This window comes from Drosophila subobscura, chromosome J (genome assembly GCF_008121235.1).
Source record: "Drosophila subobscura isolate 14011-0131.10 chromosome J, UCBerk_Dsub_1.0, whole genome shotgun sequence".
NCBI lineage: Eukaryota > Metazoa > Arthropoda > Insecta > Diptera > Drosophilidae > Drosophila > Drosophila subobscura.
In genome coordinates, this window is record NC_048532.1 from 8,338,141 (window position 1) to 8,363,737 (window position 25,597).

The 25,597-nt window shown below is 43.8% G+C and overlaps 1 protein-coding gene across 1 annotated transcript in view; it reads right to left on the reverse strand.

Moving 5' to 3' along the window:
- Positions 1-25,597, reverse strand: part of LOC117894387 (protein alan shepard) — a 135,916-nt gene that overhangs the window by 24,323 nt on the left and 85,996 nt on the right. Inside the window, 1 exon segment of the mRNA XM_034801393.1 lies at positions 21,132-21,170. Within this exon segment, the coding sequence (XP_034657284.1) occupies positions 21,132-21,170 (39 nt within the window).

Below are 25,597 nucleotides of genomic sequence, written 5' to 3' on the forward strand. Positions count from 1 at the left end.
AGGGGAGGGTAAAAGTATAGGGGAAGAAGTGCACAAGGGGGATATCTATAGCTCGTGTTTTTTCAAACAGTTGACATAATTTGTGTGTACCGCAATTTCTGATAAGAGGAAACGTAGTCACTTTTTTCTCTCTGTTTCTTTCTGTTATCGGCCGCGGGGTCTGACTAAACCTCAATATTCTTATCAGAGTTCGCTCTGCATTCTGACTGCGGCAGAGGGGCAAGACCAGGAGATAAGGGTGGAGCCGGGTGCAGTAGAAAGTGCCGACGGTGTATTCTGGGGAAACCACAATGTTTTCATATCAAAATATATTCGATTAAATTCGGAATGGTAAAGGGAAAGCAAATGGTCACTTGAGACATTTTATATTTTGCAGAACTTAAATTTGATATTTTATCTTAAAAGCATTTTCAATTTTATCAAATAAAAATATTGTGTTTCCTTGAAAAGAAAAGAACCATCAATGGGAGAATACAAAAAAAAAAATACGAAAAACTTTAAAGTGGAGCATCCGATTACATCTCTTTTTAAAAGGCACTTTAGTTCCAGGATATGTTCCCCCTTTTATAAGAAAAAGACTGTGGGATAAGTCTGAATCAACTTTGTGGCCTTTTAAGGGAAGATTTCGCAATTTATTATTATAATTATTGTGAATATTTTCCTTTTTATTTGTTTTTATTTATTTTTCTTTTCTTTTAATTTTGTAATTGTTAGTTCTTTTTTTTTTCTGTTGGATTTGCATGTTTTGGGGCACGTAGAAAACCCCACACAAGTAAGTGCCGTTAGCAACCCCCGCGAGGCAGCAGTCGGCAACTTTTTGCTAACAAATTGCCCTGTCCGATAGCCTCCCCTCCATGCCATGCCTGCCAGCAATCTTCAGTCCAGAGAGTCAGCGCCGTGCGATAAGTGCAAAGAAAAGCGTTCTGAAAGGAGGCTGGCATAAGGGTCGAGAGAGAGAGGGCAGGGGAAGGGAATGGCAGGGCAAAAGGAATATGTAAATCCCGAAATTGCCAACAAACCATAAAAAATTCTGAGGCTGAGACATAAAACAGATGAGCAGAAAGCACAAGAAGTTGTAGAGGAGAGAAAGAAGAAGTCGAAGCAGAAGGAGCAGTAGAATGCCGAAAATGTTGAAAAGATAAAGATGAGACGCCGGAGCCAACGCAGCAGAAGACGAGACAGCAGACATGCCTCAGCTATGGCAGATTGAGGGATGGAAGGCGGGCTAAAGAAGGTCGAAGGAGGGCTGAGCTCGCTTACGCAGGACATGTGGTGCGGAGGTGAGAGTTCACAGTTTCTGTGTGCTATGGCTCAGCTCACGTTCATCTTCATCTTATTTCTCTCCTTTCCTATCATTTTCTTCTTTATTTTTTTACAACTTTTACTTTGTTACAGAAATAAAACAAGGAACAAAGTGTGCGGATGGATGTAAGAAGGGTGTTCGGGTACGGGGTTTGAGGGTGCTGCAGATAATCCCCCACGTGCCCTGGGGGCAGGTTAACGATGTTGTCTGCCACCGACTTGTTTTGGGGCGTGCCACGCACACATACACGTACAGAGTGGAGGATTGTGTGAGAGAGAGAGAGAGAGAGATGGGGTGCAATGACTGCAACTTGTGCAAAGAGAAAGTTCCTTCCTTCTTGAAGCTCGTCTCCTTTTTGTGCGTTAAGAAATTTCATTGTTGCCCATTTTCAAGGGTTGATTTTCTCGTCTCAAAAACACACACGCACACCCATTCGCAGGCACACCTTCCCTTAGACTCCCTACACCCCTCGCCAAGTAGCTTTTGGCGAGACAAAGAAGAAGAAGTGGAAGAAGCCGAAAAAGGGTGCACACAAAAATGTTGAGCGTCTAAAAAATAAAGTTGCCCTCTTTATCGCACACACACAAATAAATAAAGGCTTAACCTTGGACTTCACAAGCTTCAAGTGGTAGATGGAGAGGGTCAGCGAGAGAGAGAGAGAAGAGGGGGGCAAAGAAAGCTAATCAGTCGTTGCCTCTCTTGTCGCTGTCGTCGTCGTCGTCGTCGTCGTCCCCATATCGGACATTCCCCGTCTGCCAACAACGACGCTCCGGGGGCTGACCGCATGACAAAAACGATGGGTAGGGGGAATTCGTTTCGCTCTGTGCCGTGCCTGGCACTGCCCTTTAATTTCATTGAAATTGCCCTGAGGCTATGGCCCCCTAAGGCTGTCTGTGACAGATAAACGGGACAAATGCATTCCATATTACGAGTGCAATTGAAAGGATGTAATGTAATTTGAGCAGCGATTTACCAAAGTACCAACCCTTTTTCGGGAATTTCAAAGTATAAAGATAATTTCGAACATTTCCACCGAAATTGGAAATTAAGATGTTTGAAATTACCTATCAAAGCATAAGCCTCTCCACTCAATATGTATCCATATGTTAAAATTATTAAATTTTCGATTTAAATATTCCTTTTTGGAAGTTTCTGCGTGAAAAGATTAATTATTCTGCTATATCAGCAACAATCTAATTGGAAAATAATATTTGTTCTCTTCTTCGGCATTTAATTTGGATTTCCAAAACTCTAACTTAACTGCTATTTTATTTTAGAATTTCATGGCCTATGTGTTTCCCCTTCTACAATATCTTTAAAGTAGTCTGAAAAATCCCCTAAAATCAGCTGACGAGTACCGCAAATCTGTAACTTTAAAGCTCTCTTTCCACTGTGTATTTCTTCTTTGTAAACTTTTTCGCTGACATTTGGCATTTTACTTTTTTTGCAAAATGCTAAAAAAAAAGTTGCTAACCTTTAATCTACACAGCCCACACAGAAAGATGGGCAGAGGGAAAGAGAGGATGGATCGGCAAATTTAATTATACACGCAAAGACAGAAAGGGATGGAGCGAGGGACAGACTGAAATACATTTTATTTAAACGAAAGCGTATTGTTGTTGCTTTTAGTGCGGTGTTTGGGAAGAAACAAACAAACAGACAGACGTTAAACTTTATGATATTTGGGGGCGGTCTATGGGAAGAGGTTGTGAGAGTGTGTAGGCGAAATGCGAAAGAGAAACACAAAGAGCAAAGCCGAACAGCGGCGGCACACACACACACACTTACTCACAGAAACCTGAATACCTTTTCTTTTTGTTATTAATTATGGCCCAGGCACGAGGCAATTGGGTGGAAGAGTAGAATGGAGGAATTTTTGCAGAGTTCAAGTATTTTCGAAATTAATATTATTATGCTTTTTATTTACTTTGTTTTTTCCTCGAGCTTTTGCTTTTTCTTTATGCTTGACAGCTGCTGCGCTGTCGGCGGCGGTGACGCTGGCGGCTTCTCGGCTGATTCTTTACGTTTTTCGCTCTGCTTCCTTCCTTTCTTTCTATTCAGGCACGCACTCACAACCACATATACATATGTGTGTATGTGTATAGGGGGTTTGGGGTAAGCTTTCGGCTGTTTACAAACTTTTGCGACGTTTTCAAGTGCGACGCCAGCGGCGGCTGAGACTGCGGCTTTGGCGGCGACGTCAGCGACAGAGTGAGAGAGCGCGAGCACAAGCTTTAACTATTTTGCTGTCTGCTTCTCGCTATTTTGCCGTTCGTTCGTTGTTTTTTTTTCCTTTTTTTGCAATCGCTTTAAATAACTTTCTATTGCTATTTTTATATATATTTTTTCTTTATGCACACAAAACACACAAAGAGAGGTAGACGCGAGACACAAAGAGGAACAAACGAAAAACCGCACGTACGATAATATTTCACTCTCTTTCAGCTAGATTTTTATTTCTTTTAGTATTTTATAAATTTTTGCTATAATTTTTGTTTTGCGGTGAGACCGGAGGTAGCAGCAACGTCAGCTTTAAGCTCACGCACACACTCACAAACGCGGGATAGACAGAGACACGAGTGTGAAACGACGAGGGGGACGAGACACGCGAAAAAACAGAGAGACAACCACACGACTACAGTTTTTACAGTTGCGAGAGGGGGAGCTTGGGCACAAAACTTAAGCTTCGCAGCAGCAGCTGATCTTCGCACAGAGAGAGAGAGAGTCGGCCGGTATGTCACTGTGTGTGTGCTTCTGGGGGTTTGGGGGTACTCCGAGAGCTCTGCGAACCTAACGCGACAGAAATGAAAATCAAACTAAAACGCCAGCAGCCAGCGGCCAACGGCGGCAACGTTGGCCAGCGCCAGCGTCGGCCGAGCAGCGACGCTTTGGGAGCGGAATGCATGCGCAGTAGTTGCTCTCTCACCGGCGGCGACTTAAAATGTATGAATGGGCGGCAGCGCCGACAGCAGAGAAAAACAGAGGGAGAGAGAGAGCAAATAGTAATGGAAAAAGCGCCGGCAAGCGGAACTCCGCTGCTCCGCTCTCAGCCCACCCAACCGACCAACTCCCCTCTCTCTCTCTCTCTCTTTCTATGACTATCAGCCCCATCTTCCACTCACAGCCCCCTTCTCGTTCTCCTCTCTGACTATGGCCCACACCCTTACTCTCTTTGTACCGGAAAAAGGAATTTTGTATGTGTGTAGCGGGGGTGTATTTTTCCAACACACAAAAAATGCAAAAAGAGAGTGCGAGAGAGAGAGAGAGAGTGCTGCTACTGCTGCTGGCGCTGCCTCTGCCGCTGCCATTGACGCTGCTGTTGACGTCAACGTCTGGGGTTGAGTCAGCCTCTGCCGGCGCTGAGCGCCACCACCCAAAAAACAAGAAGAAGAATAATGAAAAAAGTTTGCACAGTGGTACGAAAAGCCACCATATTGCGCCGATTATTACTTCATTCATCAATTGTTGTTGTTGCTGTCTGCTGTTTGTTGCACGGACACGTTCGACATTTTTCGTTCCGTTTCGTTCGCTTGTTCGCGTGTAAAGCGCTCATTTCGCTAATGTTTGCCTCTCTCTTTGTGTCCCCTTCCCCAGCCATTCCCCTTTCCATTTTCTACATCTTCTAAATCGCAAAATGCCAAAAATACTCGCATGTGTATGTGTATTTTTTTTAACAAGTGGTTTTTTTTTGGCGCTTTGTCAGCAGCGGCAGCGTGAGAAACAAATTTGTGGGCTGCGGCTGACTGCTCTATCCACTGTAGCGCGGTGTCTGAAATGTCGCGGATACCCTGCACTCTTTTACTTTGTATGCACTGGTACATTCGCCCAACAGCAGGGCTCACACTTAACAGCTGGCGCACTTGGCGCGGCCTCCTCCTAATAGGTATACTCTTTACTTCCGAAGGGTGTTACGTTTTCAACAGATGTTTGTACTAATAAGCAGAGCTTCCATGGGATATACAACGCTCTCAAGCTCTGTTAGGGTATCAGAACCTCGACCCGCCTTTAAAGCAAACCTTTCCTTCGCGTATTATTTTCGATTTGATGACTTTTGAGGCGATTTTAGTTTTGTTTTGGTTCGTGTGAATGTTGCAGCTCGTAAAAATAAATCATAACAGGCAGAATAAAGAAAAATATGAAGAAGAAGCAGAATGAGGAGAGTGATGAGTGGAAAACCTATTAAAATGGGAAATAAGAGGGCCACAAACCACCCAGACCAGACCAAAACTCAACCATCATCATCAGCACCTGTCCACCTTGAATTTGAAATCATTTTTCCACAATTTATTGTTTCGGGCGAACTTCAAAGTACATTCATAAAGATAAATAGATAGGGGGAGGGTAGAATACGGGATAAAGCAGAAGAGGTGGAAATTATTGTTTGAGTTGAATGAATCTTCCACTTCCTTTGCTTCCCTCCTCCCCACATCGTAACCCACATTTTGAACAGTTTTCTGTTTTTATTTTTATTTTGCTCGCTCACGAAGTTATTTTTTTTTTTTAACGGGAAACCTGTTTTTGTGTTGTATGTAGATAAATGCGAATACTGGAATTGCCCATAACTTGGGACGAGTGTAACTTTGACTTTTAGAAAAACTGATTTGATCGATTGATGGATGGATGGCTGGAGAATTAAGCAGAACAAGAAGAGGAGGAGAAAAATGTTCCCTCAGTTAGTAATTGAAGAATCATGACCGGATCTACGTAATCATAGATCTTACCTTATATTCCGCAGAAACATCAGAAATAGCGCGAAAGAAATTAAATGAAAATGAAATATGTAGCTCTAAGAAGAAGGAGAAGACAAGTAAGAAGAACAGTAAGAGTTGGAATGTGGAATACTCATAGATGTACATAAGTAAGAGAGATGAGAAAGGAATTCGAAATAGGGATTAGCTAGTGGAATAATAGGAGGATTTTCAGCCCCATCTTCGATCCCCTCAAAAGTAATCGAATTACCTTCTAGAAACAATAAAATGACGATAAAGAAATGCAAAGCAAGAAAAGGGGTTAAGTAGAAGGGAAAAAGGAGGGCACAAAGAAGACGAGGAAGGGGAGAAAGCAATTTCAATGGAGCTTACATTTATTTACAAGCGCGAGCGAGAGAGATACATAGAAGTACAGCGAATATCAGCTGATAAAAAAAACACAACAGAAACACACATAAGGCAAAAGAAAATCGCCTCACATGTGGGCAAAGCAAAGGGAGCGGGCGGTGTGGCAGGGGGGAAGACAACGCAGAGAACAACCGTGATAATAGCAAAACAAATGAAACGAAAGAGAGAGAGAGAGAAAGCGAACGGGGAGAGAAAGAGAGAGGGGGCATTTTCAATTGAAAATGAATGCGTATAAATGCGCCCATATGGAAAAGGCAACACACACACACGCAGTGGATGTCGAGTCTGCTGTTGGTGTGTGGGCATGGGGGTGTACGGTGGAAAATTGCGACTTTGCCTGCCTTTTTATCGGCTTGCGGCATCTCCTCTGCCTCTGCTGCTGCCTCTATCGCTGCCTTTGACTTGGCTCTCCTCTGCTCTGCTGATAGTCTTCTTCTCTGCTTTCTCATGCACTTTCATGCTGGTGACGCAGCGGGGTGTGAATGCGGCAAAAAAAAAAGAATATACACACACACCCGCACACATGTGTACGCATATAAAATACATTATCAGCGGCGTTGCGATTACAGTAATAGCAGCGACGCCGGCAGAAAACACCCTCCCTCCCTCCTCGTGGGTGCTCTTCCTCTCGCTCTCTCTCTCTAGCTCTCTAATGTGATGCTGGCTGACTGGCTGGCCCCAAGCAGCAAGCATCGTCTGTTCCTACAGTTAGTGCTTCTTCTTTCTCTTCTACATCATCTATTGCTCCAGCTACACGTCTTCTTCTTCTTCTTCTAATAGCATTTACTGTTTGTTCAACTGTTATTGCTGGCTGGACGGACGATTGCTACTCTGTTGCTCTCTCGCGTGCTTCTGCCCAGCGCTATCCATCCCCCATCCCCATCTTCCATCCTCCCCATCATCACATCATCCATTCCCATTCTGATTCCGATTCCCATTCCCATTGACATTGTCTTTGTGCCATTTGTGCTCATTCTCTTATTTTATCGCATCTTGTTCTTTTTTCCCCATTTCATTCCATTTCCATTCGCTTGCAGGTCGTCAAGAAATTAAATGCTCATTATTTGGTGGTTCTTTTTTCGCTGTCATTCTTTCCCCACACACATAACCACACTACATTCGTTTTTTCTTATCAGTCTAACTACTCTGCACCACACTCATTCCCTCCACCCCGCTCAGCATTCTGCTACACGCCTGTTCTCACCACCTATTGCTTTTACTCACGCCAGTTATTATGGTGACGACGTTGACAGCGCTGCCGGCAGAGACTCATCAATTTCGCTCTCTGTCGCTGGACCATCCATTGCAAGGTGTACCGATAAAAGGTGGGCATTCCGACTTCGACTTTGTCTCTGCCGCTCTCTTCTCGCAGAGCCACTAAGGCTATACGTTTAAGGGAACTATTTTAAGAGCGCACTCTAGCAAACACCTCACCTTATCTTGCTCTACCCTGGACTAGCACCTCTCTCTCTCTCCGCCCGCAACGAACATAGCACACACTAACTAACATTTTTATTGCATTGTCGCCTGTCAATCGCCGCTAGACAATTGTTGTTGTCAACGCCAGCAGCGGCAGAGGCACTGGGCAGAAGCAGCGTCAGCGTCAGAAATTATCGCAGCAGAGAGGAAATAAATATAAATGTGTATCCAAATAAATAAGTAAACATGTGCGAAAAAAAGGGGAGAAAGCAAGAGCGGGGAGGGAGTGTGTGGAGCAGCACGAGGGAGTGGGTTAGCGCGTGTGTAGGCTTGTGGAAGTTCCAGATAAAAGCTTTAACCGTTAATGACCCACCAAAAGTCCCCACTGATTCTTTATTTATTTATTTCGAAATTGGGAAATTTCTAGTTTCCCCCACAGTGGGCCATAAATTGAAATATTTAAATGAAAACTATCGAAATAATTATTGAATTAATTCAATTCTCAATTCAATTTCTCTGGGTTAGGATCTATTTTTTGCCCTATTAAATCTCTGCCTAAAACCAACCGCCATGCTCAGTTCATATTCGGTTAATACTTCCCACTGACGTCATTCTTTTGGAGATTGGCTATAAATAACCTCAAAAACTAAACAACAAATGGAATTATATACACACATTACGAAAGTAAGCCATATCTGAGAGCTACAAAAAAAAATGCCCAAATAACGAAACATTCTTCTGTTTAATTTTTTTGTGGGCGTTTGCTTATCGATATTGTTGCTGGGGTGTACACTTTTTGTACATTTTGGAAGTAAGCGATAAGAGAGCCAGAGAGAGAAATAACTCCGGATAAATATTGCCAGACTTACTGCAATTAGTGGGAAATTACAGGCAAAATAATTGTAGGCGTTGCTGTGGCGATAATGAGAGAGGGATCCAAAGAGATTTCGAAATTCTTTGGAGGACTGTGCACTCCGAACTTGTCTTCTCCAACAATCCTGCGGTAATCCTTAACATTTAAAAAGGCAATTCGAAAGGCTTTTCCAGCCAACATTTCCTTTAGACAACCACTAAGCCCCACCACCTCAAAGCAGGAGGCACCAGAGGAATGTGTATCCATCATAATCTCGTTATCCCAAGTCTAGGCGCAAATTTCTATATGGAAGAAAAAAAAAAAAGTAGTAGGAGGGGGAGGGAAAACTCTTGTCAAGTCTCGGGGAAATATGCAAAGCGGAAAATTCCGCATAGCTAAAAGTGGAGGCAGTGGCTTACAACACTCTTAAAAAGGGGCGAGAGACGTGGAGGTTTCCATAAAATGTCACAAATTCCATGGTTCATAAAGACTACGCCTCTGACTACTCGTTTCCAGGGGGATGCTCGAGTGTAAAATGTGAATAAAATACAAGAATTGGCCAAGAAATAAACGGAATTGCATTAAGTGCATCCGTTTGAGCGGGCCAGCGGGGAATCAGTGCTCAAGGAGCAGAGGAGGGGTTGCAAGCTCAGGAAGGAAGAGTGGCGGGGCGGGTTGGTGTAGTCTGCGGTGTCGTTGCTTTGAAATTTTCACCTTGCCACCTGGCCACATTTGCCAAGTATTTTCAAGGTTGTGTGAGAGATGGAAATTAGATTACCGGCAGCAGCAGGGGGAGTGCAGAGCAGGGACAGAAGGAGCAAGGGCCGGGAGGGAGGGAGACAGTATCAGAGACAGCGATTTAGGGAGCAAAAGCAGAAGCAGTGACTGCAGGCGAGAGCTGTTGTAAGATGCACCCTATATAAATGTACCCTGATCCAATAACAGGGAGAGTGAGAGGGAGCGACAGCTTTGGGCACAATAACAAAAGCAGAGAATGCAATAACAGAGAGAGAGAGAGGGAGCAGCTGCTGCAGAGAAGCCGATAGCAACAGGATCGTGAGCTTTAGCGGCAGCAATATTAACAGCGACAGCAGAGGGAGAGACTGCAACTGCAAACACTAACAGAGAAGCAGAGCATGCAAGCAGAGAACGGCCAGCGGCAGAGTTAGAAGCAGAGTCAGAGCAGCGCTAGCACCTGCAGAGACAGCGACAGAGAATAGTCTGCGTTAACAGAGCCGTTGGCAGAGGCTACAGCAACGTCAGCAGAGGCCGCACAGCTGTGATCCCACTGAGGCAGAGGGTTGGCAGTGGCAGCGGCAGCGGCAGCGTGCACGCACTTAAAATTACCACCAGCAGAGGTCGCACTCCCCCGGCACCACCTAAAGTCAGTAGAAGCTTTATTTTGAACAGAGAAACACAAGCCGCCCCCCGCCCACCATAAAACCCCCTAAAACCTGTCTTAAAGCGAATTTTGACTTGACTTTTCACTCACTCGAGAACACGATAACAACGGAAATATGGCTCCCAGCCCCCACACACTTCTACCATACACACAAGTACACATCTGTATGTAGCCTGTGTTGTGTGTGTGTGTGTGCGTGTTGTCCATTTTAATGACAAACATAACCATGAAAACATGAACATTAATGGATATCCATCCATAATGGACATTTGGTCATTGTGGAGGAGAGTGGAAGGGCAGGGGCCTGGGCCGTGGCCTGAACAATTGGTTGACATTTGAAATCATGTCTCAGAGTAAATTAGAACGTACCCCAATACCCCTCCTATCGTCTCTCCTCTTTCATGTGCACATAAATCGTATGTAATCGGTAATATATAATTTCTATACAGACATACATACATACATACATATGTATGTACATATATGAATGGAAAATTGGTTCTGTTCGGGGGATCTGTTCCAGCTGTGGGCTTGCATAAAATTGATATCTTAATGGTTATGTGGGGGTAGGGGATGGGCATGGACAGATTCGTATGTTCAGGTTAATTCTGTGCGTGCTCATCCCACTGTGAAGGGTGTTATCATCCATATATCAGGGGAGCCAGGAGCGGGAGTACGAGGAAGAGACGATACTCAAAGACCAAAGACTCAAATGGAGTGAAAATTGTGTTGCGGGGGAAATGTGAATACAAAAGATTTAAGGTGTGCCTCAAGGGTTTTATTAGGAAAAGGTTTTGTTTTATACAAAGTATTTTGAAAAGAAAACACTCTCAGAAAACCCAAAATCATTTCCTACAAAATATTCCAATGGAAATGATTTCAGTTTGCAATACCAATTTGATTTAATTTCATTATTGATCCTTCATTCTGTCCTCAAACATGTTACACGTTAGATGAAAAATCCCTGTCGTCGCGTAACTAATTGAATCACAAAAAGCTTTCATCTAAGGCAAAAATCTCTGCGAAATTCACATGGAAAATCGCATGCCCATTAAATTGAGCTCGCAATCGACTTCAAAGCTCATTATAATGATACTCAGAGCGAGAGCTGGGAGGGGAAGAACAAGGACAAAGAGGGAGAGAGAGAGAGGAGGTGGAAACCCCCAAAAGAATCATAAATCATGTCTGTGAAATTTTCATAAATTTAATGAACATTAAGTGTGTGTCCCCAATGTCGTGGCTCCAATCTCCACATGACTTCTACCCACTGGACAAAAGGACACTGGATGGGGTGTCTGTATGTGGGTGTGTGGGAGTAGGGGGTGTGGCAAGTGGGTGGCGATTGGGCAAGTAGTGGGCGGTCGTTGTTGAATCTGAAACGGTAGTCATCAGTCAAGCGTAATTCAATGTAAACCGATATACTACCCACCCACCTCTCTCCCTCCCCCTATAGAAGTACAGAGTAACTACCTAACCCCCTGTACACGATATGGATACGACGGATACAGGGTGTGTGTGTGTTGGTGTGTGTTCTGAGTGGGTGTGGATGACGCGCAACTTGAGGCATGTACGAGGGAGTGGGCGGTAGGGTCTGGGCATGGCTGGTGCCCAGTTTCGGTTGACAGCAAATCTGAATTTGATCACAGAGCAAACATTACACAGAAACGTTGCAGCAGCAGCAGCAGCAGCAGCAGCAGGAACACCAGAAGCAGCAGCAGCAGCAGCGAATGGTGGCAGCAAAAAGTGATTTATGAACATCCGCTGTGTGACCAGAGAGTGTCCGCCCCTACTCATATGACCCTCCCCCGTGTAGCTACCCCCTAGTGATGGCTTCCCCTAGTGTCTGCCTTGCCCATTTGTAGCCTCAAAATTGCTCTTCTATTCCACATTTTGGGGCTAATGATTCTAGCTAGAAATTGTGCTTTAAAATTCATTCTTTGGGGTTCGAATTCGAATAAAAAATGCAGCTAATCGGAATGCTGCTGGTGGACTCTGCTAGAAACCTTCCTTACCCATAAAATCTATTTCTCTACACTTAAGAACCCGCTCTCCATGGACCTCCTTCTGTCTCATTTGTTGCCGCTTTCCGCGCACCCTAAACCACATCTGACAGCAATCGTTTTGGTTCGGAGAAAAGGGTTCTACACGCTCCACAAAAAAAGATGAGATTCTGTTTTCAGTTTCGCAACTTTTATAATTTCTAAACAAGCCTTCGGGGCGCTGCCTGCCCCATGCCAAAAACAAAACAAAAAAGAAAGTTTATCAACGCTTAAATTGGCCATGTCCATGGACGATCTGCGTGGGGTTTTTGGGTAGGGATACGTTTTGTTGTTGTTGTTGGCCTTTTGACTAACGGGAGGAATGCCACTTAACGAATCAGAAGAGAATCGGCAGCCGCTTTTCACAGTGGCGGTGGCAGCTGGCTGCCTGCCTGCCCCGTGTGGTGCTCTTGCTGCTGCCTGCCTGTCAATTTTGCTTGGAATTTTTAACGCTCCCCCACTGCTGGCTGGTTGCCCTTTCCTGGCTTTTCTTTCACACTTCTTTCCCTTGATATTTCTCCCCCTGCCCTCACAGCCCTGGTTTTTTCTTTCATTTTATTTCGCTTTTTTTCGCTGCCTTTTTTCGGGTTAAACTCTCGACAGGCGAACATTTTTTCCTTCGACTTGTTAAAAGTGTCAATTTTCGCTTTACGACAAGAGGAGCCGAGTGCGTGGGTGGAGCGGCAAGAGAAGGACAGAGAGAGAGGAGAGAGACAAGTGTGTGTGTGTGGGCGGTAGACAGGGAGTTAACTGTTTGTTTATGCCACATGTTGAAAGCAAGGAGGAGCTCCACACACACACACACAAACCCCTTGGAGCTGGAGCTGGTTCTGGTTGAGGGGACATGTCGCGGCTTATTGTGTTACACAGAAGCTGCTTCCTGGTACTGCTCCAGCTCCTGCCCTAGATGCTGCTGCTCCTTCAGGCTCTCCTTCCTGTCCTGCCTGTCAGCCTCCACCAAATTGCCAATTAAAATGTGCGACAAGTGGGCGGAGGAGCAGACTCCCTCGCTGCTGCCTGCCCGCAGCTCCCTCTTTTTTTTCATTCTCGTTGTAGTTAACTTTGAGCCGATTATAGCCGTGTGGCAGAGAGCCGCCGCCGCCGTTGCTGCCGCGTTGCCTAAGTGCAGGGCAAACAAAGTGATTTGAGCTTTTTTTTTTTTTTTGCCCTGCCCCCTACCCGTCCGGACTTTAACTTTTGGCTTTTCCGGTGCCACACCTCCACACACCTCTGCCAAACAAGAGCGAAAAAAAGGAGCGCTCCCCGTTAAAGGATACAAAAGTCCTTGTTGAATAATTAAACAGCAAATTGCAGCACGACAAAGCACAGAGGGAGGGGGAAGAAGCGTGGAAAAGGGGGAGCAATAAACAGGGAAAAAAACTCGGCCTAAGGCAGCAGGGAAACGGGAAAGCGGTGGGAGTCGTGGCGATCCCCTTGGGTATACGATTTGTCAGGCTTTTCACTTACCTTACCTTACATTTTGAGCTTGGCTTGGGTTGGGGTTTTTCTTATTTCTTTTTTCTTTGTTTAACAAATCAAAATTCTTTGAAACTTACCTGCAAAAAAGATAGAGATAGAGAAAAGATGAGTGATGGAGGAAAACAAGAGAGAGAGAAAGAGTTGTAAGACACAGATACAGATACGGAGCAGAGTACAGATGAGTGATGGATAAAGGTGGGAACCGGATTTAAATCAAATGAAGCGGAAAAGGTGGAAGGAGTAGAGGAAAAGGTTACAGGAGAGTTCCAAAAACAAAAAGAGTTTGGTTTTAAGTAACTCCCGAAAGTTCTCCAGAGATTTAGTTGTTAAGTGCAAAAGTTTCTGGCAGATTGTCAAATGATTTTGGACCCTAACACCTGTCTTGGTGCACAGATTATTGCTTAAATTTCATTCAGATTCGTAAAGATATCACATGGTATGCAACTCTATTAAATATTACTATTTTATATACCTTTTGCAGATAAATTTCCACTTCTAAAAGAGTCTATGGGTATGTTTTATTTCCCTTATATTTTCCTTAAACAAAACTCGCTTTATACCTTCCATTCTGCTCCCAATTTGAGCAACCTTTCCACTCTATCTTTTCCATAAATCCTCTGCTCTTTCCCATCTAAAATATCTGTATATCCGTCCATCTATCTACGTTTAGTACCTCTCGAACCATCATCCCACACATGGAGGGAACATCTCTAATCCATCCATCTATCGATGGCAATCTTTTTGACTTTCCTTGCAACATAATTGGCATCTCTCAAGAATTTCTTGTCGGTTCATTTATAATCCTCACACGAGAGCATGCCGCTGCCCCTGCCCCTGCCAGATATTTCAACAATTTGTCAAAAAGAGAAATAATAAAAATTCCCCCACACACGCAAAAATTCCTCGAAAAACAAAAGCCAGGCGAAAAAGTTTGCTCCAATTTGGCAGGGCACAAGACCTCCCCGCCACCGCATTGATAGAAATGCAAATATTGATGGATAGGCAGGCAGGCAGTGCCCTTGCCTCTTGGACAGAGATTGATGATTGATAGTGTCACACATAAATATTAACAATTCATGGCACACACACACACAACACAACACACAACCTGCCCCAGCCAGAGCCAGAAGATGGCCTAGAGGAAAAGACCAAACAAAAGTAGAGCTCATGAATCCCGCACGCAAAAGTCATAGAATATTAATGAATCTCTCTCTGCTCTCCCCCGTCTGTCGACTCTACTTCTTCCCTAGAGACGTGTTGAGAACCGTTGAAAGATGCAACAGAAGCCCAGATTTCGGAGAGCTCTCTCGTCTGTGCGGTGGCATAAATGAATTCCATTGGACAATGGAAACCTTATCGTAGAGATGGAGGAAATGGAACGATGGTGTGTCCACTTCTGAGTTGGACAAACGCATCGCTGCACGCAATTCGGTGACGAAGAAAATGAAGAGCAAAAAACTGCAAAATGAAATTGAACCCCACACGGCATGGAAATTGTGTGCAACACAGTTTTCTGTGCTGTTCTTTTCAGTTCAATTTGTATACTCTTTCAATGCAGGCAGAGAGAGATGAGAGAGGGGGGAGGGTATTGTAATTTCCAGCGGAAGTTTGCCAGACACACAGACAGGAAGGAAAACCTCAAAGAAATATTTATATATTTTTAGCAGCCTCAAAAGCAGCAAAAGAATAGAAAGAGGAAAGTTAATTTTAATTTAAAAGAAATACTTCAACTGTTTCCTACATAGTTTCTTCTTTACTCTCCTCAAAAACTTTACATAATATTTCCCAGATATATCCAGTAATAATTAGTTTGGGTAAAATATAATTTAATAATTTTTCTTACTTTTTTTGCATTTCTTCTGTGCATTTATTTAATTTTTTCGAATTTCTCAGATATATTTTTATATTTTTGTGACATTTTTTATGCCCCTGCTGAAGCTGCAACCGAGAGGCACTACTGCATGACGCAGGACTCCTTTCTCTAGCTATTTTTAGAACTTTGTTCTTCATTCTTTCCCGAACTTGTTTTTTTGGGGGTGTTCTTTTACTTTTTTGCATTTCAGTCACGTTTGACATTCATATTTGTTTGGGAATTATGTTTTGTTGCACACGAACAGCAGCAGCACCAGCACCAGCAGCAGGAGCAACAGCCAGCGGGAGTGGGAGTGTGGCAATGGGGAGTTTAACACTCCCACAACCCCACGCAGAAAGGATTGCGTGTGCCTTGGGTATTACCATTGTTGTTGCTGGATGTTTTCGCTGCCTGCTGGCTGTTGGCGCTGCAGTTTCTCGTTTAACTTTGTTGACACTTCGTTTGATGAAGTGCGCTTTAGCATTGAACTCTCCAGGCTCCAGACTCCACTCACACACAGAGTTTTCCCACCTACATTTCCCGGAACTGCCATAATTGAATATGTCTTCATTTTCCTCGAGTTTTCCTCTCTTTTCTGAGCTTGTTTTGAATATTCCGAACGCGCTGTTAAAAGCAAAATGGAAAAAGACAAGAAAAGAAAAGAGCCATGCACCATCGACTGGGGGGAATTGAGAAAATTGAAAACGAGACGCATGATTGAGTGGGTGCGGGGTGGGGTCTGGCTGATTCTCAACTATAATGATAATTGAAGTGGAATGAAAAATATGGCAAAAAAAAGCAGCAAGAGCGTGAAATATGAAGCATAAGAAAGTTGAAAGAAGTTCCAAGGGGATTGGGGGGTGTGGCGTGGGGCCAAAGGATAAAGAACATCAATGGCAGACACAACGACTTGAGAAGTATGAAAATTTCCTCCGAAGGAACAGCAAATGAAAAATGTCCCAAGGAAACAGAGAGAGTGAGAAAATTGTGAGCAAGCAAAGAAATTAAAGTTGAAGTTGATCCAAATTGATGAGGGGAGGGAAATAAAGAAAATAAATATGAAATGGAAAACAAACGAGAATTCTCTGAACACTCGATGGGAATTTAAACGAACTCTGAATGAAAGTTGGTTCAAATTTCTATTTATTTTCCTTTCGAAAAGGAAATTAGGAATAGAATTATTCTCAATTTCTTCCTCCAGGGATATCTGTCCTCTCTCCACGGATCTGAAGTGTCCAATTGTCTTATAGGAAACCCGAAAGAATTGATCGCAAAACAGAAATGATAACCAATTCCGTGGTATCCATAGGCCTGTAGCTCCTCTTTCCTGAGACTCTATTTCCCTTCCCCTCTGCAGAACTTCCTTCTTCTTGGCGGCATAAAATTCACATTCAACTAATTTTCAACTGCCATTCCGCAAGCGCTTTTCACACTGACAGAGGCAGCAACCACAGCATGGAAAACAATGCACAGAAAACATTCAATTTCCATTTGGCCTAAAACCCCCAAAACTGCAACAAAAAAACAAAGTGGAGGATGCCACAGCAGAAGAAGGGGCAAAGGATGGAGCAGAAGAAGGGTAAGGACAAGGAGCAGCACCCAGCCGGAGAGGAGTGTGAGAAAAAACTTGCATTTTATGCATTAATTCAAAAATCGTGTTCGGCTGAGAGGAGCAGACGACCGCAGTAAGCGCTTTTAGTACTACTTATGCCCCTTGCACAACCCCCCTGCCCCGTCTGGGTGGTGGCCACCCCACACACATGCTGGCGGGCAGCAACAGCAAAAAGTTGTTGCCAAACTCTGAGGGGGATGCCTGGCCCCAATCCATTGCCGTCTGTGTGTTTCATGAGCATCCAAGTGCGGATCTAAACTTCTATTTCTTCTCTTTCTTCTCCCCTTTAGGCTGTTTTTACACCTGTGCCACACACACACACGCCCCTGAGAGAGAACTTCCGCCAAACTTCGGCTTGAACTTAAAGTTCTTCCGGGCGGAGTTTCGCAACCGAAAACAAAACTGTATGCCAGGGAAGCAATAAAAGCACGGACTGAGAGAGCGAAGGGGCGGAAGAATTGAGGAGCAACATAAGAGTGCCAGAAGAGAGGTGAAACGGGGGGAGAGAGTTGGGTAAGACTTTGCCCAAAGAGCACGCACCGTGAATATTACTTATTATGTGCAAAAATATTTGCGACGCATAAAAAAGGTGGTGGCAGGGGCAGCTGGCAGAAAAGAGGAAGAGGAGGAAGAGATGAAGAGAGACAAGGGAGAGAGAGAGAGGGAGCGACAGTAGACGGCAGCAATTATGCTGCAGGAATTTGTGAATTTTTCACGGAAGAAACTAGAAAACGAACCAAAAGAAGCAAGAAGCGAAGAAGGAGAAGGGCAAAGCGTGGAAAAACATGCGCGAAAGAGCCTAAAAGAAGGCGCGGAAGAAGGCAAAAAAGAATGGAAAGATATGCAGAAGAAGATGAAGAAGGAAGAGCAGTGGGGAGCTGGTACCAAATGAGGCACAAAAGCTAAAAAACAGAAGTAGCAGAGGCAGAGTTTAGGCAGAGGGGGAGAGAGAAAGAGAGGAGGCGCATGGCTGGCAGGTGTCGTGCTGCTAATGGAGACAGTAGTGTAGCGGAGGGAGCAGCAGGAGGGGACGTCACTGTGCACAGGAGTTCAGGACAGGAGAGACAGACATGGACAAGGAGCCGTACTGGGAAACGGGAACCCCGGGAAACACACAGACAGAAGCCGAACTCCGCCAAAAAGAAGGACGTGTCAGCAGCAGCAGCAGCAGGAGCAATTTTTTGTTGCGCTCCTGGGCTCCTGCTGTTTTTTTGGTTGTAAATATCATTAAGTCCGCGTACGTGCCAAATGGCAGTTTAATTATGCCAAAAGGAAAAACTTCACAAGAGAGAAGCAGCTAAAGAGAGAGAGAGAAAGAAAATGAGAAAGAAACTCCAAAGCGACGGAAACTAGAAGGACACACGAGACTCCTTCAAAGAAGTGAAGTTTTTTGCAATTAAAATAGATAAAAACATTAAAAAAATAGTGGAAATGGTACCGCCAAAAAAAGAGAAGAAAATATGAAAATTTGCACTTAAGTTTGCAGAGAGGGAGAGAGAGATAGGAGAGAGAGAGAGAGAGAGCGTGGCAGGTGCCACACGTGTGAATTATTAGAGTAAAAGTTAATGAAGACGTGAAGGAGCAGCTGATTGGCAGAGAAGCCAGCAGGAAGCTGGAGTCAGAGAGATACAGGAAGAGAAAGAGACAAAGATGGAGTGGCTGCAAAATTAGAAAGAAAATTCCTTGTTTGACAAGTTGATTAGATGCCGAGGAGACAGGCAAATGCGACTGGCAGTGGAGTCGTGGTAAATTGCGGCTCCTCCTTCCAGACATTTCAATTAAAAACTTAAAGTTTTCCTCTTAAAATTTCGCCGAAAATGCCAACGAAAATTGAGATATATCCCCACTTTGTCGAAAGGACAAATGGATTGTAGAATTTTTTGGGGAATAACTTTCGAGACGAAGAAGGAACTCACGGTATATTCCACACCTAAATTTGTGTCACTAAAAATATATTTTCGCTGTGTTTCCTAAAAAAAATGTCATTAAAGACGTTCAAGTAATTTATTATTCAGGCTTTTCCTTCAGTTAATTAATGACTAAACACTTTTCCAGTGTCACTCCTATTGATAAAAGAGTTTCTCTTTCCCCAACTTTGGTTTTCTGCTCTTTTCTGCCTCCAATAAATGCACCGAGAAGTGTCCTTCCTCCTCTGGTCGCTGTTGAAGAGTTTTCTCTCACTCTCTGTCTTCTCGTTTGACATTTCAAGGGTGCAGCAGGAGCAGCAACATCCTCTTTGAGTGCATCATTTTGTTAAAAGTTTTCCACTGCCTGCCCTTCCGCCACTCTCTGACACTGCTCCTTCTTCTGTTTTGCCTTTGGGCTGGTGGGGCAACTCCCTTTTCAACTATTATAAACAACTATTATTTTGTCTAGTTAACTGTTTTTTTTTGTGCCGCAGAGAATGAGCCCAAGTGATGTTGCCACACTTTGGGGCAGGCACACACACACACTCTGCCTCTTCCACTTCCACTTCCACTTCTACCCCTTTCTGGCATCCAATTTGCGTTAACATTTATTACGCACTCGAAGGCGAAACTTTTCTCGAATTATTTTGCTCTCAACCGTTTGGCTGGGCAGGGAAAGAGGCAGGGAAAGGGGCAGGGACTACTACTGATGGGCGTGTCCCTTATACTGTGCATAATTTTATGACGATAATTAATTTCATGTTTTGTAGACCGGGAGGCATGGATCCTGCGGCTGTGTACGCCTACCATGCCGGAAAATGTTGTTTTTGTTTCCTTCTCTCTTGGCTGCAGTCGGGAAGTGCAATGTTTTCTCTAACTTTTACTTCCTCTTTTATTTCTAGTTTCTTCTGCGTCCATCTCTCTATCCTTTCCCTTTTCCCCCTTCCCTTTCTGCTTTCTTAATCATTGTGCAAATTCTTGTCTTTTTTTGGCGTCGTTTGCACTTGAAAATGTTTGCGAAAAAGCTGCGAAAAACCCCCGCACACCCCCTTAACACCGCTATCTGTAGATACAACAATTCCAGAGAAATTGGTTTCTCCCTTTTAGAGCTTTCAGTGGGTAGCGGCTGCTTGGGGGGAGTACAAGATAAAGATAGAGCGGGACATTTCTTGGCACATTTTGCGGTTACAACTTGTCGGCTTTTTCTTCTTCTCATTTCCTGCAGCTGTCGTCAGCGATGTTCCACCCCATTCCGCACCCCTCCCTGCGCAATTGAAGCCCAAATATTTTGGGAGATTACCCCTGCTCCTACCGCCCTCTATTAACCCCTCTTTAGCGCACTCAAGTGCGCTGCGTTTCGACGTTTTATCTCGCAGAAAACTCCAACAATTTTGGTGTTGGCCATTTTTGCATATTTCCTTTTGAGCCACGCCCACGGCTTGGCTGCCGCCCCTCCCACTCTTTATATATATTGAGTTTTTATCGTTCAATGCTCATTATTTGTTGCTGCTTTTGTTGCCGCCTGCCGCCTGCCACTGCCATGTGGCAAGTGCTGTGTGCAACTATTTGCAAAGTAATTTCATGAGTTTTGCTGTTTCGATTTTTCCTTTCTTTCCTTCCTTTTGCCTTAAGTAAAGTTTTGCCCCTTTCGGTAAGGATAAGTGCGGAAGGGAAAAGGCAAACTTGTGGTTTTTCCTCCTCGCCTTCTTTTTTTTTTGTAGAATTTTTATTGTTATTGTATTTGCCACAACAACTGTTGCCACCACATTTGAACTTTGTTCTGTTGCGGTTTTCCATTTCCCTCTGCTCTTTGATTGGGAAACGCTTTTCCTTTTGGCTTATTTGCATTATTTTAAGGGTTCGACGGAAAGGGTTTTATGGAAAGGGTAGGGCAGAGATGAAACAAAATATTTATCTCCTTTTTTTGTGTAATTTTTAATGATTTCTGTTGACCTTCAACTTTTTTATGAGCTTAAAAGTTGGACGGAAAAAAGGGAAAAATATAATGAGGAGGCGAATTTGAAGGAGGGCTAGGAGGGGAGTGGGTGGGGTGTTGTTTTCCACCCTATTAATGACTACATTTCGTGCTGATTAAATGCTGATTAATTGGTTTGATTTGGTTTCTACTTCCTAGTACTATTCTCTTACCCAAAAGTGCAATTCCATGGGGTTGTAAAGATGACTTACCTGAAATGACAAAAGAAAAACGGGAAAATTGTTAGGAAATTGTGTAAATGAAGGAGTCAACATTTACGCAGTGGAAAATGTTGCAAATATAAATCACTTTCAATCAATATAGTGCCGAAGAATCACTTTAATCTCTCAATTGAGATCCACAGCGTCTTTGCCTGCTGCCTGCCACCTGTCTGTGCAAACAATTTGTACACTTCACCTGCTGGAAAGCAAAAAGGGAAAACAGCTGCCTCACACAGACACAGAGGAGCACACATATGGCCATCATATGTTAACTGAAAAGAAAAGCTAGAGAGCTGCCAGAGAGATGCTTTAAATTACATCAAAGATCTACTTTGCACAGACACACACACAAGCAGAAAAAAGGGAAGGAAAAGCAAGAAAAGAAATCGGAAAATCTCTCTATGGCAAAGTGAAAGAAAAGCTGTGTCCCATGTCCCATTGGAAACTGTCGCCCCAATACACATGTCTCTCTCTCTCTCTGTGTGTGTGGGCGGCTGTGAAAGATGAAAAATAAATAACAATCACACAAAAATCAATATTGACAAAGCGACCTGAACAGAGGAGACAGAGGCCCAGCCCAACTGTCGCACCGACAGGACTCCCTCCCGCTCCCTTCCCTCCACTGGCGAAAAACAAACATTCGAGTGGGCGGCCCGGCACGGCCCGTGTGCAGGCGTGGCCTGCCTCTCGAGGCGGCCATATGTTGCCTGCAGCGTGAAAAAAACTTACCCAAAGCGCACAGAAAAAAACACAAAGTACAAAAGTACACAAGTTTTTCCCTCTTTTCTTGCCTTTCGTTTCCCTTTTTGGATATCGAAATTTATGCAAAACTTTTTTAATCAAGTGTCAGGCCGTAGGGCAAAAATGACGCAGAAATCAAATCAAATTTCAGTGGAATTTTCGCACTCAGTTCGGGTCTCGGACTTTAATGAGAGAACAGCTGTTGCACATGCCACACACAGGCACACGAGAACACGCACACACACACAGAGACACTCGGTTATTGGTTGCTTTTGTTGTTGTTTTATTTTCTGGGTTGTTTTGCCGCTTAGTCGCACGCACATTCAGCTCGAAACGCTGTCGGATGCTGACTGAAAAACGAACAGAGCCAGAGCCAGGGCCAGGGCCAGGCCAGGACAGGGAGTCGGCTAAAAAGAGTCCGAGAGACGAGGACGCCATGATTGAAAGCCGGCTGGGTTCGGCTGGGAGGAGGGACAGCGACTAGGGGTTGTTCGTGGGTTGGAACTGGCACTGGACGCAACCTGTTGCGCAGTCCCCTGACCAGAAAAACCGAAAACCAAAGCAATCCCCCAAGCCAAATGGCAATGAAAATGTCATTGAAAAAAAGGACGAGGACACACGCACACAGGAGGCAGCTAAAGAGGGAAAGAGGGAAAGAGAAGGGGCTGCAAAAGAGGAGGTGGCTGGGAGCAAATAGAGAGGAGAAGGAAGCAATACGTTGGACGTCTCAAAGGAGCTGCGAGCCAGAGGAAAATGAAGCCTCCTTTCAAACTGTCATCGGGATCAGTTCTCCCTCCCGCTCCCGCTCCCGCTCCCGCTCCCCCTCCCCACCCCCACACTTTGTTCCGTCTTTTTCTTCACTTTGTTTTTGTGCACCGGAAATGTGGCTGACAGTCAATTAATAAACGGTTCGACACTTGGCCGCCAGAGGGCGTTGCCAGTCCATTTGCCTGACTTTCCTTTCATTTTCTTCGCTCTCCATTTTTCCTCACTTTTTTCTTCTACTTTGTCTGTGTGCGTGTGTGTGTGCGTGTGTTTTTTTGCTCTTCCTCACTGTGCGTGGGTGGCATTTGCGTCATTCTTTGGGCTTGTGCCTCAGGGGCTGGGTCTGGGTCTGGTTCTGCCCCTCGGGCCACCCTCTAATTAACATTTCTCCCCGCACAACTTTTCTTTTCGCTTTTTTCTTTTTCTTTGGCTAAGCATCAGCTGTTTTTTAAGGGTTTAACAGGTGCTTTCTCGCTGTTGGATTTCCCTTTTTTGATAGATGGTTTCTCTGGCAGAGCAATGAATAGATTTTTTTGATGGATTACCCTCAAGAATTACAAGCAAAATTCGCAAAATTTCAAGTGAATTTTCAGTTGAAAACAAAAATAATTTACATAAAGGGTTTTACGGTTTTTTGGGGAATGACTTATCCAAAATGTGCATTTAAAATTGGGTTTTTATAATGTTTTGCAGTTTGATTGATGGATTTTGAGAGGTTTAGGGGCCTAAAACAGATGATAATTGAAAGGGGAATGGCAAAAATAACAACAAAATTAAAGCAGAAAATATTAAAAAATTTTAAAATGGGAAAATAAATAAAGTTCTGAAGGTTTGCTGTATATTTACGATTTTTTAAGTGATCCATAAGCGGGAACATAATTTAAATTCACATTTTTTAATCATAAAACAATTAAAAATTGAAAAAAAGATATATTTAAGAATAAAATCATAATTAAAACAATCTTCAAACACTCTTAAATTCCACAGCTTCTTCCAACAAAATACTTAAATTTTTTGGTTCTTTGTGCTCGTTTTTCGCATGGCTTTGAAAAACGCATCCATCATTTCCGGTTTAGTCACAGCAACAACAGCTGCTGCTGCACACACCCACAGACGCACACACACAGCACACATTAGTCACCCATTTTAATCTAATTAAGGCTCTGACTCTGTCCCCCTGGTGAATGCCTCCCACTCCGAGTCTGCCAAAACATGCAAATCAAACCCACCAAAAGTTGGCCAAAATTTCTGCCCATTTCCACTCCTCAGCCCTCCCCCAAAGCACAGTCGTTATCATTAGCCAACAATACGGACAAAGGGCAAAAAAAAAACTATTCCCAAAACATATGTCAAATAATAAAATAAAAACCAATCAGCAACAGCTGCAGGGCATTAATACAGAGAGAGACCAAGGAAGAGAGAGAGTGGGAGAGGGATTATAGGGAGGAGGACAGAGAGTGAGAGTAGGAGGGAGCTTTATATGTACTTAGAGAGAAATGGAGACAAATTCGCAAATTAGTTTTTGGGGCGCTTGGCAAATTAGCCAAAATCAAATTCACATTGTCAGCCACAAGAAAATGCGTTCCCCTAGAGCAAGAGTGGGTGCAAATAAGAAGAGAGAGATGGAGAGAGAAAGAGAGAGAGAGAGAGAAGTACGGCATAGCTAGAGAGAGAAGCATCCCATGAGTGGGTTTTAGCTCTACAATCAACAAATGAATCCTTCAAAAACCACAAAAGTCATGGCAGAAGCTTCGCTGACTTTTCCGTCCTTTTTGTTGATTTTTCCCCCTCTCTTTCTGTCTCTCTTAAGAATTTCCCACTTCCGGTTGCAACGTGGCAAGTGGAAATGGAAATGCTAGCAGAGCGCAACGAGGAAATACTTCGCAGCAGCGGCAACAGCTTTTTGTTCTCCTAAATGTCAAGGATACAACAACTACAAAAGCGACAAACACAAGAACAAGGTTAGGATAACGGGCAACGAATATTTGGATATCCTAGAAGATTCCGCCTCCTTTTTGTGTGGCAAAAATCTTCCCGAAAACATACAACTTTCTAAATACCCTGCAAAAAGCAGAGAGCAAGGACAGCAGCAGCATTCGGGCAGCGTTGTTGTCAGCGTCGACGCCATTGAGAGAATGCTGTAATTAATTATTGCGGCACATACACACGGACACACACATGCGGCATGGTCGAGCATACAAAATGGCCACTTTGTTGACAATTCTTGCGGCTGGAAGTGGTGGGGAGATGATAGCAGACAAGGGCAGGAGGAGTAGTAGAAGACCGTGAATTAGTAAAGAAACAACGAAAAAGGAAAGGATCAAAGCTAGTAGGAAGCTGTAGGCGAAGTTTCACTTGGAGTTCGAAAGACACTCTGCAAAATGGAGTTTGTTGTCGGGAGAAATAGCAAAAAATACAATGGGGAAAGAGTGCGCTATGGAAAGAGAATATTTGCAGCTAATTGTAGGAATTTGGATATGGTTTCCAATGATATTTCTTTTAAATATAACACTAGAATTTCATTCAATTTCGTTTCGTCTTCTAAACGATTCAAGGCTTAAATTTTCCCTCTTTCTTGTACTCAGCTTTCCTTGTTTGTTCTTACTTCTATCTGTCTATGTTAATTTCTTTACCAATTAATATTCCATTACATTCCCCATCCGAAATGACAAATTCTTGAGCTCATAAAAAAAGGTAAATCCCTAATTTCTGCTCAAAATGGAAGGCGCCCTGCCCCAAAGTCTCGTCTCATGTCACACGTATCCCACGTAGCAAATGCGATATCTGCGGCGGAATACGTTGCCTTCGTCAGTGCTCCCCCCCACCCTGTTCTATTTATAAATGACAAACGCAGAATGTGGATTCCCTTTGCTACTTTCCCTTACTGTATGGGCGCCAAATGCCATCAATCA